Source organism: Bactrocera dorsalis, chromosome 3 (assembly GCF_023373825.1).
Source record: "Bactrocera dorsalis isolate Fly_Bdor chromosome 3, ASM2337382v1, whole genome shotgun sequence".
Classification (NCBI taxonomy): domain Eukaryota; kingdom Metazoa; phylum Arthropoda; class Insecta; order Diptera; family Tephritidae; genus Bactrocera; species Bactrocera dorsalis.
Genome location: NC_064305.1, coordinates 28,996,256 through 29,010,387, shown reverse-complemented (window position 1 = coordinate 29,010,387; position 14,132 = coordinate 28,996,256). Strand labels below are relative to the sequence as shown.

The 14,132-nt window shown below is 36.2% G+C and overlaps 1 protein-coding gene across 1 annotated transcript; it reads right to left on the bottom strand.

Annotated features, from left to right (window-relative positions):
* Positions 1-9,876: 9,876 nt before the first annotated feature.
* On the bottom strand, positions 9,877-10,790 carry LOC125777273 (uncharacterized). Its single transcript, XM_049451644.1, has 4 exons — positions 10,660-10,790; positions 10,316-10,599; positions 10,091-10,250; positions 9,877-10,025 (listed from the first exon to the last, which is right to left on the bottom strand). Exons 1-4 carry the CDS (start codon positions 10,709-10,711, stop codon positions 9,895-9,897), a joined length of 627 nt encoding a protein of 208 aa, XP_049307601.1. The 5' UTR covers positions 10,712-10,790; the 3' UTR covers positions 9,877-9,894.
* Positions 10,791-14,132: the final 3,342 nt, after the last annotated feature.

The following is a 14,132-nucleotide window of genomic DNA, read 5'->3' as shown; positions in this document are numbered from 1 at the left end:
TCACAATATTGGCAAATCTCATAGAAGAAAAACTAAAAAATTAAAAATAAATATAGTTTAAAAAAAACTAAAAAACACGCTTTTAAAGCATATCAAACTAAAAAGTGAAAAATAATTCTTTGTATAAACTAACAATAATAATGAAGGAAAAATTCCTGCATTATTGTGAGAAAAGCGTGGGGTGCTTTGTGACATATTTTTCATATATCGAGCATGCCACGCTTTTCTCACAATAATGCTGAATATTGTTTTCACTTTCATTTGCTCTGCATAACAAAAATCATCATCTCACACTCAAAAGCAAATATGCACACGAACTGATTTTGCAGCAGCCAAAATGGAAATGGAAATCCAAATGTCAGTGAAACATTCAAACACACACAAAAATATGTATGTAAGTATGGTTAATGGGTAGCTTCAGTCGGAATATTGAATCAAAGTGTAGTTATATTTACACATACACATATATGAAAACACACACATGATCACACGCCAGTGCCGAAAAAAAAGTTAATTTGTGGTCTCTCTTGTGTTCACTACCTCTCACTCATTCACTAACTTCTTTAAAAATGTAGCCAAAAAAGCCAAAGCTTTTGAGGAGTAAAAAATTTCTAACAGAGGAATGCAAACTTTAAGCTTGTTATTTCACATTCTACGAAACTATTACTTCAGAATTATTTATAAACTCATAGATCTAAGGCTTAATGTTTTGTGTTTATCTGCGAAATTTATCTTTTTTTAACTTTCATAAGCGCTAGTTCAGCTTTTGTGTTAGTTATTTATTTATCTCGCTTTTAGTAGTTGTGAACAAAACCACTAAGTGGTCGTTATTATCATCCAATTCTAACTATCTTCACGCTGTCGCGAAAAGAATTGGATCGTTTTTTTCACTTTCCGTATTGACATCGTTTTATTTGATAGCTGTCGACAAATTTCACTTTCCCGTCGCGTGTTAATACTTTTTTCGACCAGAGAAGTTCTCTGTCCTTAATTGTCTTTCTTATTCTGGTAATTAACCACCACTGTTATCGACTTTCAAAAATTCCGAGCAATGGAGCAATTCAAAGCTTCTATAGTTCATTTTCTTTATCATTAAGTATGCTTTTGCGAGGCATTCTCCGATTATCTTACACAATTTAACAAAATTAATTTATAACTCTAAATAAACACTGATCGGGTTTCAGAGCATTCTGCTTACTACCTACAATAGTAGGAAAAGTAAAAAAAAATGTTTTAGAAGTAACTTTAAAATAACATCATTTATTTTTGGAATGAGAACATATTTTTTTCAATATTTCACAAAAATACAATGTTTTTATAGTAGTGAAACAAAGTGTATGTGTAGTATTTACGAAGAATGGGAGGAGCGTGGTTAACTGGATTTCCGGCAAAACTACGAGCCCTATAGAAAAAAGTTATATAGAAAAGTTATAGGTAATGAAAAGGTTTAAAACTTTTGTATTCAAACTTGTTTTCACATAATCTCAAAAATTGTGCGAAAAATTCAAATAACTACGATCAGCCGTAAACTATTTCTCCTTCCATTCTTCATAATTTATATTTCATTTCTTATGGGTTTCAACCTATTAAGTATAGAACTCTTTCACTTTTTACCATTTATAAAGGTTTCTGCCCTGGCCAATATAGAAATTAGCTAAAAAATCAAATGACGTCTTCGTTTTGGAAATTTTAACTAAGTTCTTTATTCTCTATTCACTATCCATTTGCTAAAACGTAACAATGCTGCAATATGTACCTGGTATGTGTATATTTGATATCACTTTATCGTGAAATTTAGTGCAAATGCAGAAAAACACTTACATGTGATTCTCTGACCACATGTGTCCTGGAAATGTGATCGATTAAAAGCTCATTGAACAAGTTAATTGCTTTCTTGCAAACGTTCCTTGAAGTTTTGAGGTTTAATTTTTTGCCATAAAACCAAGATTCGCAAGCAACAAGCTATTAGTTAGCAATTTAAAGTATGCTTAAATTATATTTATTTTCAAATGCACTCGTATTACATGGGATTTTTTATATAAAACTAGAGGACCCGCTTACGTTTTACTGTGGCTGATACATAGGCTGATAATACCATCTATATGATTTCTATTAGTAAGTTTATAAGTATTAGTTAAGGAATAATCGCATTTTTGATGAAGCAACAAAAATGAATCAGAAGTCATTTCGTGCGTTAAGAAAGAATTGGTTTTTGGGGTAAAAATACTATTGAATTTGGGCTGTGCATCAGTGAAATCAATCGAGTCCAATCGATTGTCAGCCTGGTAGACTGCATATTAAGAAACGGTTCTCAAGCGTGGAAAGACAAAAAAATCGGCTGGCAAGGTTATGGCATCAGTCTTTTGGGATGCCCGTGGTATATTATTCATCGAATGATAAATGAGCCAGTTTTAATTCATTGCATTGTGTGTTTGATTGCAGTTCTATTCTACCATTCCTAATATTTAGCAATTTTAATATTTTTCAGGAAGGATCAGTTTGAAATTGTACGCATATACATATGTATTCATCGTTCCCGTTTAAATATTGCATTTCGCTGTGCAATGCTTCGAAAAGATTTCTGTATATCTCAAATTTTTTATCAACACTTCATTTATGCCACTATTTTTTTATGCCAGACCTTTTGCAATTTTAATTTAAGGTTTGAATATTGGATACTGCGATGGTAGCGCCATTTATCAGTCAAACATTCCAAAATTAACAATTGATTAAAAATACAAAAAATAATTTAAAAAACATTGTCCAGTGGACCAAATTGTAAATCTAAACCATTCTCGAATCTCCTTGAACATACACACAAAATTTCATCAAAATCGGTCCATCCGTTTAGGAGCAGTTCAAATGCAAACACACGGTCAGAAGATTTATATATATAAAGATATTGCGTCAATCGAGTAAATCTAAAACTTTCAAAAACCTCATATTCTAGTAATTTTTTTTGTTCCATAAATAGATCTTTCTGACTATAAAATCATTTCCACAATGTTTTGCGCATTTCAATTTGTACTAAGCATTCATACAAGACGTCTTTACATTCTGTGTTGCTCATACGACATGGTGTACTATGAGAAAATAGTACATAACTTTATGTGCATATAACTATTAAAGGAATGTTTTTGTGAAAGAAAAAAAACATCCAGACCTCCATATCTGTTTTAGAAATAAAAAATTATTGGAAACCCCCATTTAATTACATGAGAAAAATATCGCTTAGGCAGGATTGAAATAGAAAAAAAGAAACAGATTCTGTGGGGGGAAGTTGCAAAAATATAGTCAGCTTTGGAATAACGGATGCCCCAATATATATGGATGAGAGTGCAACAATTATTTAATCATGCAAAAGCAATTACATAGGTAAACATGTGAGTCAGCAGTGGGCCGACGCTTGTATTTCGCCTGCGTTTAACTGTATTAATCTTTATCGAATAACACTTCACTGAGCACACCACTACATGTCTGAATGTACGCAACTAACGGGTGATTTTTTTGAGGTTGAGGATTTTCATGCAAGAGTCATTGACCGATCACGTGGGATTTCAGACATGCTGTCAAAGAGAAAGATGCTCAGTATGCTTTGACATTTCATCCTGAATAGACTTACTAACGAGCACCGCTAGCAAATCATTGAATTTTATTACCACAATCAGTGTTCGTTCGGTTCGAAAATGTGTTTATCGACAAATTTTGTTCAGCGATGAGGCTCATTTCTGGTTGAATGGCTACGTACATAAGCAAAATTGCCGCATTGGGGGTGAAGAGCAACCAGAAGCCGTTCAAGAACTGCCCATCGCACGGCATCCCGAAAAATGCACTGTTTGGTGTGGTTTGTACGTCTGGTGGAATCATTCATTGGACCGTATTTTTTTCAAAGATGCTGTTGGGACGCAACCGTTACGGTGAATGGCGATCGCTATCGTTCGATGCTAACCAAACTTTTTGTTGCCAAAAATGGAAGAAACTGAACTTGGTTGACATGTGGTTTCAACACGATGGCGCTACATGCCACACAGCTCGCGATTCTATGGCCATTTGAGGGAAAACTTCGGACCAACAATTCATCTCAAGAAATGGACCCGTAAGTTGGCCACCAAGATCACGCGATTTAATGCCTTTAGACTATTTTTTGTGGGGCTACGTCAAGTCTAAAGTCTAACAGAAATAAGCCAGCAACTATTCCAGCTTTGGAAGACAACATTTCCGAAGAAAATTCGGGCTATTCCGGCCGAAATGCTCGAAAAAGTTGCCCAAAATTGGACTTTCCGAATGGACCACCTAAGGACGCAGCCGCGGTCAACATTTAAATGAAATTATCTTCAAAAAGTAAATGTCATGAAACCAATCTAACGTTTCAAATTAAAGAACCGATGAGATTTTGCAAATTTTATGCGTTTTTTTTTTAAAACCACTATCATGTCTTACTGTACGCACCCTTTATATAGATATGTATTATATTGTATGTGAGAATTCATTTTAGAATTCGCTTTGAGTTGCAATGAGTTGAGTTGATTGCCGTTAAGTTGAATAGATTTTGATGTACCTCGTGACACTAAACCCTATGAATTGAGAGATAGCGAATTTCCGTAGCGATAATATGCATTATGTCGTCTGAAGTTTTGATTTTTTTTGACAGTTGTATGGTATTGGGTTGTCAAAAAAGTCTTGCGGTTTGATGACTACTATGTCGGTCTCTTTCGATCAATTCAGCGATTTTATCGCAATTTTCGACGACAGGCCTTCAGTAGCGTGGCGCATCTTCGACCACCTCTACACCAGAACAAAAACGTTGAAGCCATCGTTGTGGAGTGGAAATGGAAACTGTATCGGGTCCATAAACTGCACAAATTTTATTGGTGGCTTGAGATGCATTTTTGCCTTTATTGTAGTAGTACTGTAAAATATGCCGTATTTTTTCTTTATTTTGCTCCATGTTTGCGACGCTATAACTCACAATCAGTCAACAAACACGTGTTAGCGCGTGAAATGAGCTTTCCAAAAAGATATAGCATGACCCGATGCGACGAATAAAACTAGAACTACGCGCTTTCAGCGCCAACTAGCGCAAATACCGCAAGACTTTTTTGGCAACCCAATATTAAGCGATTTGAAGTATCTCAACAAATGTAATCGATAAATTTATTCATTGTATAAGGGGCATACGCGCATTCCAATAATTGGATTACTTTGTTTAAATAAATTCGGCGATTTCCCCGACTGTCGAACTTTCGCTTCCGCCTAAAATGAAACGAGTTGTGAATCAACAACTACAAATGGGGGCGAACAATAATTTTTTGTGCACATTGTGCGAACTTTTTTCCATTACCGTTCCATGGTGTGGCGCCCCCTCTTGTTAGCACATGTGTCCTTGTGTGTGTTGTAGCTACTCGTAAAAGTGACCGAATTTCATTTACAGTAATTGTTGCAACACTGTCGTGGCAGACATTCTCATTTTTCACACCTAATTTTTCCACTTTATTCAAGTGTATTTATGTTTTAAGCTCATAACATGAAAACCACATAAATCCACTCATACACCTGCAGTTTGCCTTTCAATATCTTTCAGTAAAGTGGCAGTGCCTCAAGCGGCCGTATTCGGAGTTGCTCAAGTTTAAATTGAACACCTCACATTCAATGTGCTGGCTTCAATGTTGCAGCTTTTCTCGCTTTGTTACACAAATTCACAACCGCCGCACCACACTTATCCCTCGCTCTTTCACTTTTTTTACAGCGAACCATTCGACACATTTGATTTATTTAATGAGTTGCGTTAGTTTCTGTGAACGCGGTGCTATATACTATTGTTGCACCCCGTCGTTTTAACTTTTGACTACAATTTTTATAGCAACAATTTGATTGACAGATTTTATTACGAATACGTGGTGAGAACGGTATGAAGGAGACAAAACGATGCTCTAGTCAGCTTTATATTTGCAAACAAATATACATTTTTTTCGTTTTTAGGTTGAAAAAATTGAAATGTCATTGAAATTGCGAAATGTCATTGCTCAAAGTGAAAATGACAGGAAAATTATAGCATATCGCCAATTTTGAAAAAGTAAGCAACAACAGTAGAAACGGGTGTTGACCGGTATGGTAACGCTCAAACTGGTGTTATATTTATGAGCTTAAAGCGAAATAAATTCGAGTCACTATAAATATGCGCCCCAATCCATACATAACCCTTTATATTGTTATTGAAAAAAACGAACAAAGCAAATGTGTGGAGCTATTAATGCAAAACACTGGCAATTTATCACATACATTTTCACACACCCAAAAAAGTTATAGTCAAGAGCAAAACTATAATGTGAAATCTTTGAATATATAAAGTGCATGGGTCAGAATGCGATAACTAAATACATGTGCATATATACCCTCACCCATGTACAGTAAAAATGTCCACACGTTAGAAAAGCCCTTGTAAATGCTGCTGATAACTGATAAATAGATTAGTGTGTGCTACAAATAATCATGCATACGCACGTATTCGCACCGACACAAGCCTATGCATGTAACTACAAACGCACACTCTTCAAAGAAAGCTCAACAGCCTTGGCTCATTCGCACCAAATGTGGGACATAAAAATTCACACACATACATATTTATTTAGCAAATTTATATTAGTGTACGACGTGTGTTTGCCTTCACTTTTTCCACCCGTATGTATTCTTTTGTCCTTGCGGCTGCCACAATTTACGTGGCAACAAAAATGAAGGAATTTGCTTCCACGGATTGAGTTAAGTCAATAGTTTTTATACCCTGAACAGGTTAAATTAAGTTTGCGAGAAAGATTGTTATAGCCAGAAAGAAACTTCGTTGACTCAATAAGCTCCTCATTTGTCGGGAGCGCCTATATCGGGCTAAACTGGCTGACCAAAATGAAGTTCTTGTATGCAAACTCTTTTGTTTGGCAAGATATCTTTGCGAAATTTGGCATGAACTATTGCTCAAAAGAATTCTGCAATTACTAAACAAATTATTCAGATCGAACTACAATATCATATGGCTGCCAAAATTTGACATAGCTTTTTGTTCACGGCAGCCGTACAATCTCCGGTAATATTGTTCAGATCGGACACTACAGTATATAGCTACCATACAAACTGAACGCTCATAATCAAACTAAATATCCTTTTGAACGCATTATGCCATAAGAAATACACCTGTGTAGGGTATTATGGCTTCGGTGCAACTTACTTTCGTGTTTTTATGCTTGAATGCGCTTAGCGGATACTTAGGCTGCTTCGTGGGGTGTGTGCTAAGTAGGATATAATCTAGTAAAACAGCTTAACGCTGACGCCGCAGTGGAGATTTCCAACTGATTATCTATCCAATTTTTTGAGCGCTCACTTAAGTTGACACAGATTTAAGGAGAGTTTTGCTACTAGCACTAAACGTACTATATACGGTTGTTATTGGTGTTGTTGTTATAACTTCGCCTGCCACCCATACGCATATCCACGCTAAAAGAATCAAAGCAAATATTAAGATAAAAAGCCGTGAAAGCGTTAAGCGTTTGGCGGTCGAATTATGGATTTGCGATGACGTGTGGTTGCTGAGGTTAGCAATTTATGCGCAGATTGGATTTAAGGGATTTCATCGAGCGTAAGTCCTGTAATCTGCTTAGTTTATTTTACATGAAAAAATTATAAGTATATGGAAGCTGTTGGCAGTGAGTTATAATAAAACAGCGTTTTGTTGGTCATTAGCACAAGTTTTTGTACGATGAAAACAATCGAAAAACGGTCAGGGGTTTTCATTGGTAGTAACGGATGATTTTTTTGAGGTTAGGATTTTCATGCATTAGTATTTGACAGATCACGTGGGATTTCAGACATGGTGTCAAAGAGAAAGATGCTCAGTATGCTTTGACATTTCATCATGAATAGACTTACTAACGAGCAACGCTTGCAAATCATTGAATTTTATTACCAAAATCAGTGTTCGGTTCGAAATGTGTTTATCGACAAATTTTGTTCAGCGATGAGGCTCATTTCTGGTTGAATGGCTACGTAAATAAGCAAAATTGCCGCATTTGGGGTGAAGAGCAACCAGAAGCCGTTCAAGAACTGCCCATGCATCCCGAAAAATGCACTGTTTGGTGTGGTTTGTACGCTGGTGGAATCATTGGACCGTATTTTTTCAAAGATGCTGTTGGACGCAACGTTACGGTGAATGGCGATCGCTATCGTTCGATGCTAACAAACTTTTTGTTGCCAAAAATGGAAGAACTGAACTTGGTTGACATGTGGTTTCAACAAGATGGCGCTACATGCCACACAGCTCGCGATTCTATGGCCATTTTGAGGGAAAACTTCGGACAACAATTCATCTCAAGAAATGGACCCGTAAGTTGGCCACCAAGATCATGCGATTTAACGCCTTTAGACTATTTTTTGTGGGGCTACGTCAAGTCTAAAGTCTACAGAAATAAGCCAGCAACTATTCCAGCTTTGGAAGACAACATTTCCGAAGAAATTCGGGCTATTCCGGCCGAAATGCTCGAAAAAGTTGCCCAAAATTGGACTTTCCGAATGGACCACCTAAGACGCAGCCGCGGTCAACATTTAAATGAAATTATCTTCAAAAAGTAAATGTCATGAACCAATCTAACGTTTCAAATAAAGAACCGATGAGATTTTGCAAATTTTATGCGTTTTTTTTTTTTTTAAAGTTATCAAGCTCTTAAAAAATCACCCTTTATAACGGGAAGATGGCACGGTTTCCTTTTACGGTTTCATACAGGCAGCGATTGGATTGCGTATCTTCAAGAGACTTTGTGCTCGTGGACACGTACACTGAGGGAAAAAAATAATAAGACATTTTAATTTAAATTTGGCGCGTAATCTTATTCCTCAAAATATTCTTACCTATGTTAGCATTACTGTCAGTAACATCTGAGCCAAATTCATAGCACAATAATCAGTAGTGATACGCTTGTTTTTCTGAAGTACATAAAGTGCTTTCGGCTATTTTTACGGTGAGTTATAGTTCCGCAACCTTGACTTCTTCCAATTTAGCAAACTCAAACGTCCATTCCCAAAAACCATTTTAAGTCAATTGAAGCCATTAAACGTTAAATAACTTTAACAACTATTTCGAGTATTGGAAAATCGTTAGCACGGGCGTATTGGTACCAAGGGGATCTTTTTAAGGTAGACGACATAAATGTTGAAGAATACATTAAAAATTTGAAAATTTTGAATAAAGTCTTAGTATTTTTTACTCAAAATAGTGTCGTTCCCTTGTTTTATTCTACAAGCAAAGCAATATCGGCTAGTAAATAGAGGGCGGACCGATTTTTGGCAGCTAAAATCAAGAAGCGCTGCGGTAATTGTCATGGCGAAGAGGTATCTGGAACAACAGGACGAGACTGGAACAAAACCAACGGACAAGAGACAAAGGCACACGATGGGAAAGCCTCTCTTGGTAAAAGACCGCAAACAGAAGCTTCGTTAACTTTTACTTAAATCGCTATCCCAGCGAGCATTTGCTATCAATTTTTAATGGAAAATCACTCATTTTCAATAGAAAAGTTGATAGAAAACAGTCCAATTTCTATATCAATATTCATTGTAAATTCACTGTTCCTTCGGGAGAAAATGGTCGAACAAAATTGAATGATTTTGATTGAGTCATTTTCAGGGTCAATTGCCAGTCAATTTCCAGTCATTTTATTATAAATTTCGATTGTTTTTTCCAGTCATTTCTCAATGAATTTCTAGTCAATTTGCAGTCATTTTATTATAAATTTCGATTGTTTTTTCCAGTCAGTTTTCAGTCATCTTATTAATCAATATTCATTTTTTAGTTTATTTTTAAATTCAAATTTATTTATATTTTAAATTAATTCATTAACATGTTTTCCTTACAGCTCAAAACATTAATTTATTTTCAGACAAAGGTAGACGGCGTTTTTTTACTCTTTCGTTTGCATAAACGAAATGTTTTTGTAGCGTTGATCTAACGGCTTTTTCGTCCACTTGAAACATTTCATGACAAATATCTAAAGAAAGAGGAAAGAAATGTAGTTATTGTTAAAATAATTAATACAATATAAAATAATATTACTTTTTATTATTGTTGTAACTAAACATTTTTCCGCGCTTGGCTTATCTGCCGTGCCCCTCCACGAAAAAGACATTGCCAACTCGCCTGAAAAAATACGCCTGATTGCTGCTCTTAGAAAAGGGGTTGACGCTTCACCCCCAGTCTTCTTAATATATAGTTTCTATAAATAATTCTTTGTTATACATTTGTAACTGGTAAAAGCAACATAACAAGCATTATACATACAAATTTCTCGAACAACTCTGGCTTTTGTAAAAGCTGTGCTTCGAAATCGTCAAGATCCTTCTTATGGTAAAATGGTAGTTGGTCGAATTGTGGGCTTTGACTTTCTGAGGGTTTTCCCCTTTTTTCCAATTTGACCGCAATAACTTCCTCTGTCAGCTTCAACAAATTTATTTTGTTTTCTTCCTTTAGCTCCTTCACTTCTGTCTTTAAAGCCCGAACTTCCATCGTCAACTCCGCTATTAAATTTTTAAGAGACTGTTGGTCTGTGCTGTCTAGATTTTGATCTGAAAAACATAAAGTTAAATAAAAATGAAGAAAATTTAAAGTGTTTTATTTGGACTTACATATTATTTGGCTGCTGTTAGGTTCATATCCATAATTATTTATAGAGCTCATGATGTCAATCAGTCAATCAGTTAATTATTTTATTTATTTCACGCACTAGAGAGCTGTTGCTTTGGAGATGAACTATAGGAAGTGAGAATGCATGCATTATTTTGTCACAAAAAGAAATATTTTGATGTGGTTCACTGTATACTCATAACGGGATCACGAAACAACACAATTGATATTTAATCAACTTGTTGAGCGTTTTTGATACTTGTACATTTTGTTATTGTAAACGGCAAATTTATCAAAAAACAATCACCAAGAACAATCAATAATGATACGTAAATCACCATACAATCACTCAATGTTATCTGGGTAAACTCGGTGACTCAATAGAGTTTGGCCTGTTCGACTGCTGCAGGGAGCTGCTGCCATCTCTCGAGAAGAATGAAAGAGTTGTTTTGAATGTGATCTGAAGAAACCCAAGTCTACTCCCAAGCAGATGGGTTAGAAGGAGATGGCCAAACGATAACGGAGAACGTCCCGGTCCTATTGGTCGATATTGGCTAGACTATTGGCTAGACTAGAGTTTCTGAAAGGAAGGGTTAAATTCATTCAGATTAATACTCAATATACCTGTGTGGTATGGAACTATATGGAACCGATATTGGCCTGATCCAGAAACCATAGCTGAGTTGTAACGGTATGTGGAAACTAACTAACAGGGTCTAATTGGTGCAATTTGAATTTAAGGGGCTATACCAATGTGACACTTTCAAAAAAAAAAAAACATATTTGCTTATTCGATACTTTATATTTCCATTAATATTCTGTGAAATCGATAAGGTCGTATCTTCGTCGTTTTTGGAAGGCAGCGTTCCAAAAAGCGACCGCTCACAGGAATAAATCGGGTAGTTGAAATTTAAACGCGTTTATCTAGAAACGATATTTTTCAAAATTGCTGGCGTCATAATTCAACAAGAAATTAACCGATGGACTTGAAATTAAAACTAAGTATTTTCGAATACATTTACTATACAATGACCTACGATCTTTTTTATTGGTTGAAAATTGCCAATTTGGCATTGAATAAAGGACCAATTTTTACCTAAAACGATTTTTCTTTTTAAATTACGCCATTTTGTTAATTTTTGATATTTTCCAAAGATCGTAGGTCATTATATAGAAAATATTTTTAAGTTTTATAATCTTCTAAAATTTTTTGTGTCAGCTACTCATTCGGCCGGAATCATGTCAGCAGTTGGGACCCTTTTTTTTGGCACCTGCGAAGAGAGCCCATAACTCCCTTGTTTTTCAACATTTTTGTAAAAATAAAAATATATTAAGTGTAAGTTATTTATTTTACCTAATTTCATCACGACTGATGTGATGACGGTAATATTGGAATGCGACACCAGAGAAATCAGGCAATAAGCCACCAGACTATGAGATGAACCACCCCCTTATTGCTGAGGAAAATCTTGGCTGAGATGTTGTGACAAGCAACCGGTTTAAAAATTGGTTCCGACACCAATTCACGATACTCAATTTGGTATAGCCTTGATGTTAATCAGAGAGGTGAAAATTTATTGTTAAAAAATATTTAAATTACGCTCAAAACAGTCTTGTTGTAAGGGTAAGTCAGTGAACACTGCCTACTTTACTACCAATTTTCGCATCACTATGCCTGCAGCCGTCAGATACGAACTATTTATGATTCGCTCTAAATAGGACACGCTGCGAAAACATAGCCAATGTTTGGTAAAGGGTCTTAGCGAACACCACACTTGCAGGGACGAGCCGCGTTCATTAGCATGTATGGCGCATTAAGGAACTCACCAACCATCCCAGTTTTTGTCATTCCGCATCTACGCAGAAAGGGTGTGCTCCCGACAGTTGCTATCAAACTCAGGGAATATGCATTTCTAAACGAATGGCTTTTGCTTTGCTCATATACGAGTACTTGCAACACTTCACGCAAATTTGGCTTGAAACCAGCTCTGTTGCAAAGTGTTCTTGGCCCAAGTTCGATCGTAAGAGATGCAGTGAACTCTTTTCCCACAGAAAGACTTGTCTATCTCTAGTTGTAGGGCTTCTAACAAAGCTTTGTTGTATCATTGTCTTCGCTGTAAGGTTAAGAATCCCTGTCAGCTGTAGAAAGTGTATGGAAGAACTCGGTATAGAAACAGATCCACTCTTCGTTCTTGACTAATCCAGTTTACGAGATCAAGTCTTAAGCACTTAGGTGCTCACACTTTTAGATATCCCGGGAAGCTGGTGAGAAGAAAACATAATAATATTTTAAGGCTTCACGGAGGCTGCTTATAGCAGTTCAAGTGCTACCCTTTAGTAACCATCGAGTCTAACCTTAGCATAAAGATTACTTAAGTCCAAAATAAGTGAAAGCATGCTTTCACTGTGCCACAAGCTCAAGTTATTTGTTTGAATTTCGAATTTTAGACAATTTATTTTGTAGCAAAGTTTGATACCGCTTCTGAATGGCTTGGTCCTCATTTCTAAAAGTTTTATCTGTAGGTGCTCAGAAATTGTCAAACAATCCAGTGAGAATGATGCATTCGTAAAGAATTAAGAGATTTGTGACCAATACTATTTTTAGAACAAATCTTCATTATAGCTAAAAGAAACTTATAACGGGTGATTTTTTTGAGGTTAGGATTTTCATGCATTAGTATTTGACAGATCACGTGGGATTTCAGACATGGTGTCAAAGAGAAAGATGCTCAGTATGCTGTGACATTTCATCATGAATAGACTTACTAACGAGCAACGCTTGCAAATCATTGAATTTTATTACCAAAATCAGTGTTCGGTTCGAAATGTGTTTATCGACAAATTTTGTTCAGCGATGAGGCTCATTTCTGGTTGAATGGCTACGTAAATAAGCAAAATTGCCGCATTTGGGGTGAAGAGCAACCAGAAGCCGTTCAAGAACTGCCCATGCATCCCGAAAAAGGCACTGTTTGGTGTGGTTTGTACGCTGGTGGAATCATTGGACCGTATTTTTTCAAAGATGCTGTTGGACGCAACGTTACGGTGAATGGCGATCGCTATCGTTCGATGCTAACAAACTTTTTGTTGCCAAAAATGGAAGAACTGAACTTGGTGACATGTGGTTTCAACAAGATGGCGCTACATGCCACACAGCTCGCGATTCTATGGCCATTATGAGGGAAAACTTCGGACAACAATTCATCTCAAGAAATGGACCCGTAAGTTGGCCACCAAGATCATGCGATTTAACGCCTTTAGACTATTTTTTGTGGGGCTACGTCAAGTCTAAAGTCTACAGAAATAAGCCAGCAACTATTCCAGCTTTGGAAGACAACATTTCCGAAGAAATTCGGGCTATTCCGGCCGAAATGCTCGAAAAGGGTGCCCAAAATGGCACTTCCGAATGGACCACCTAAGACGCAGCCGCGGTCAACATTTAAATGAAATTATCTTCAAAAAGTAAATGTCATGAACC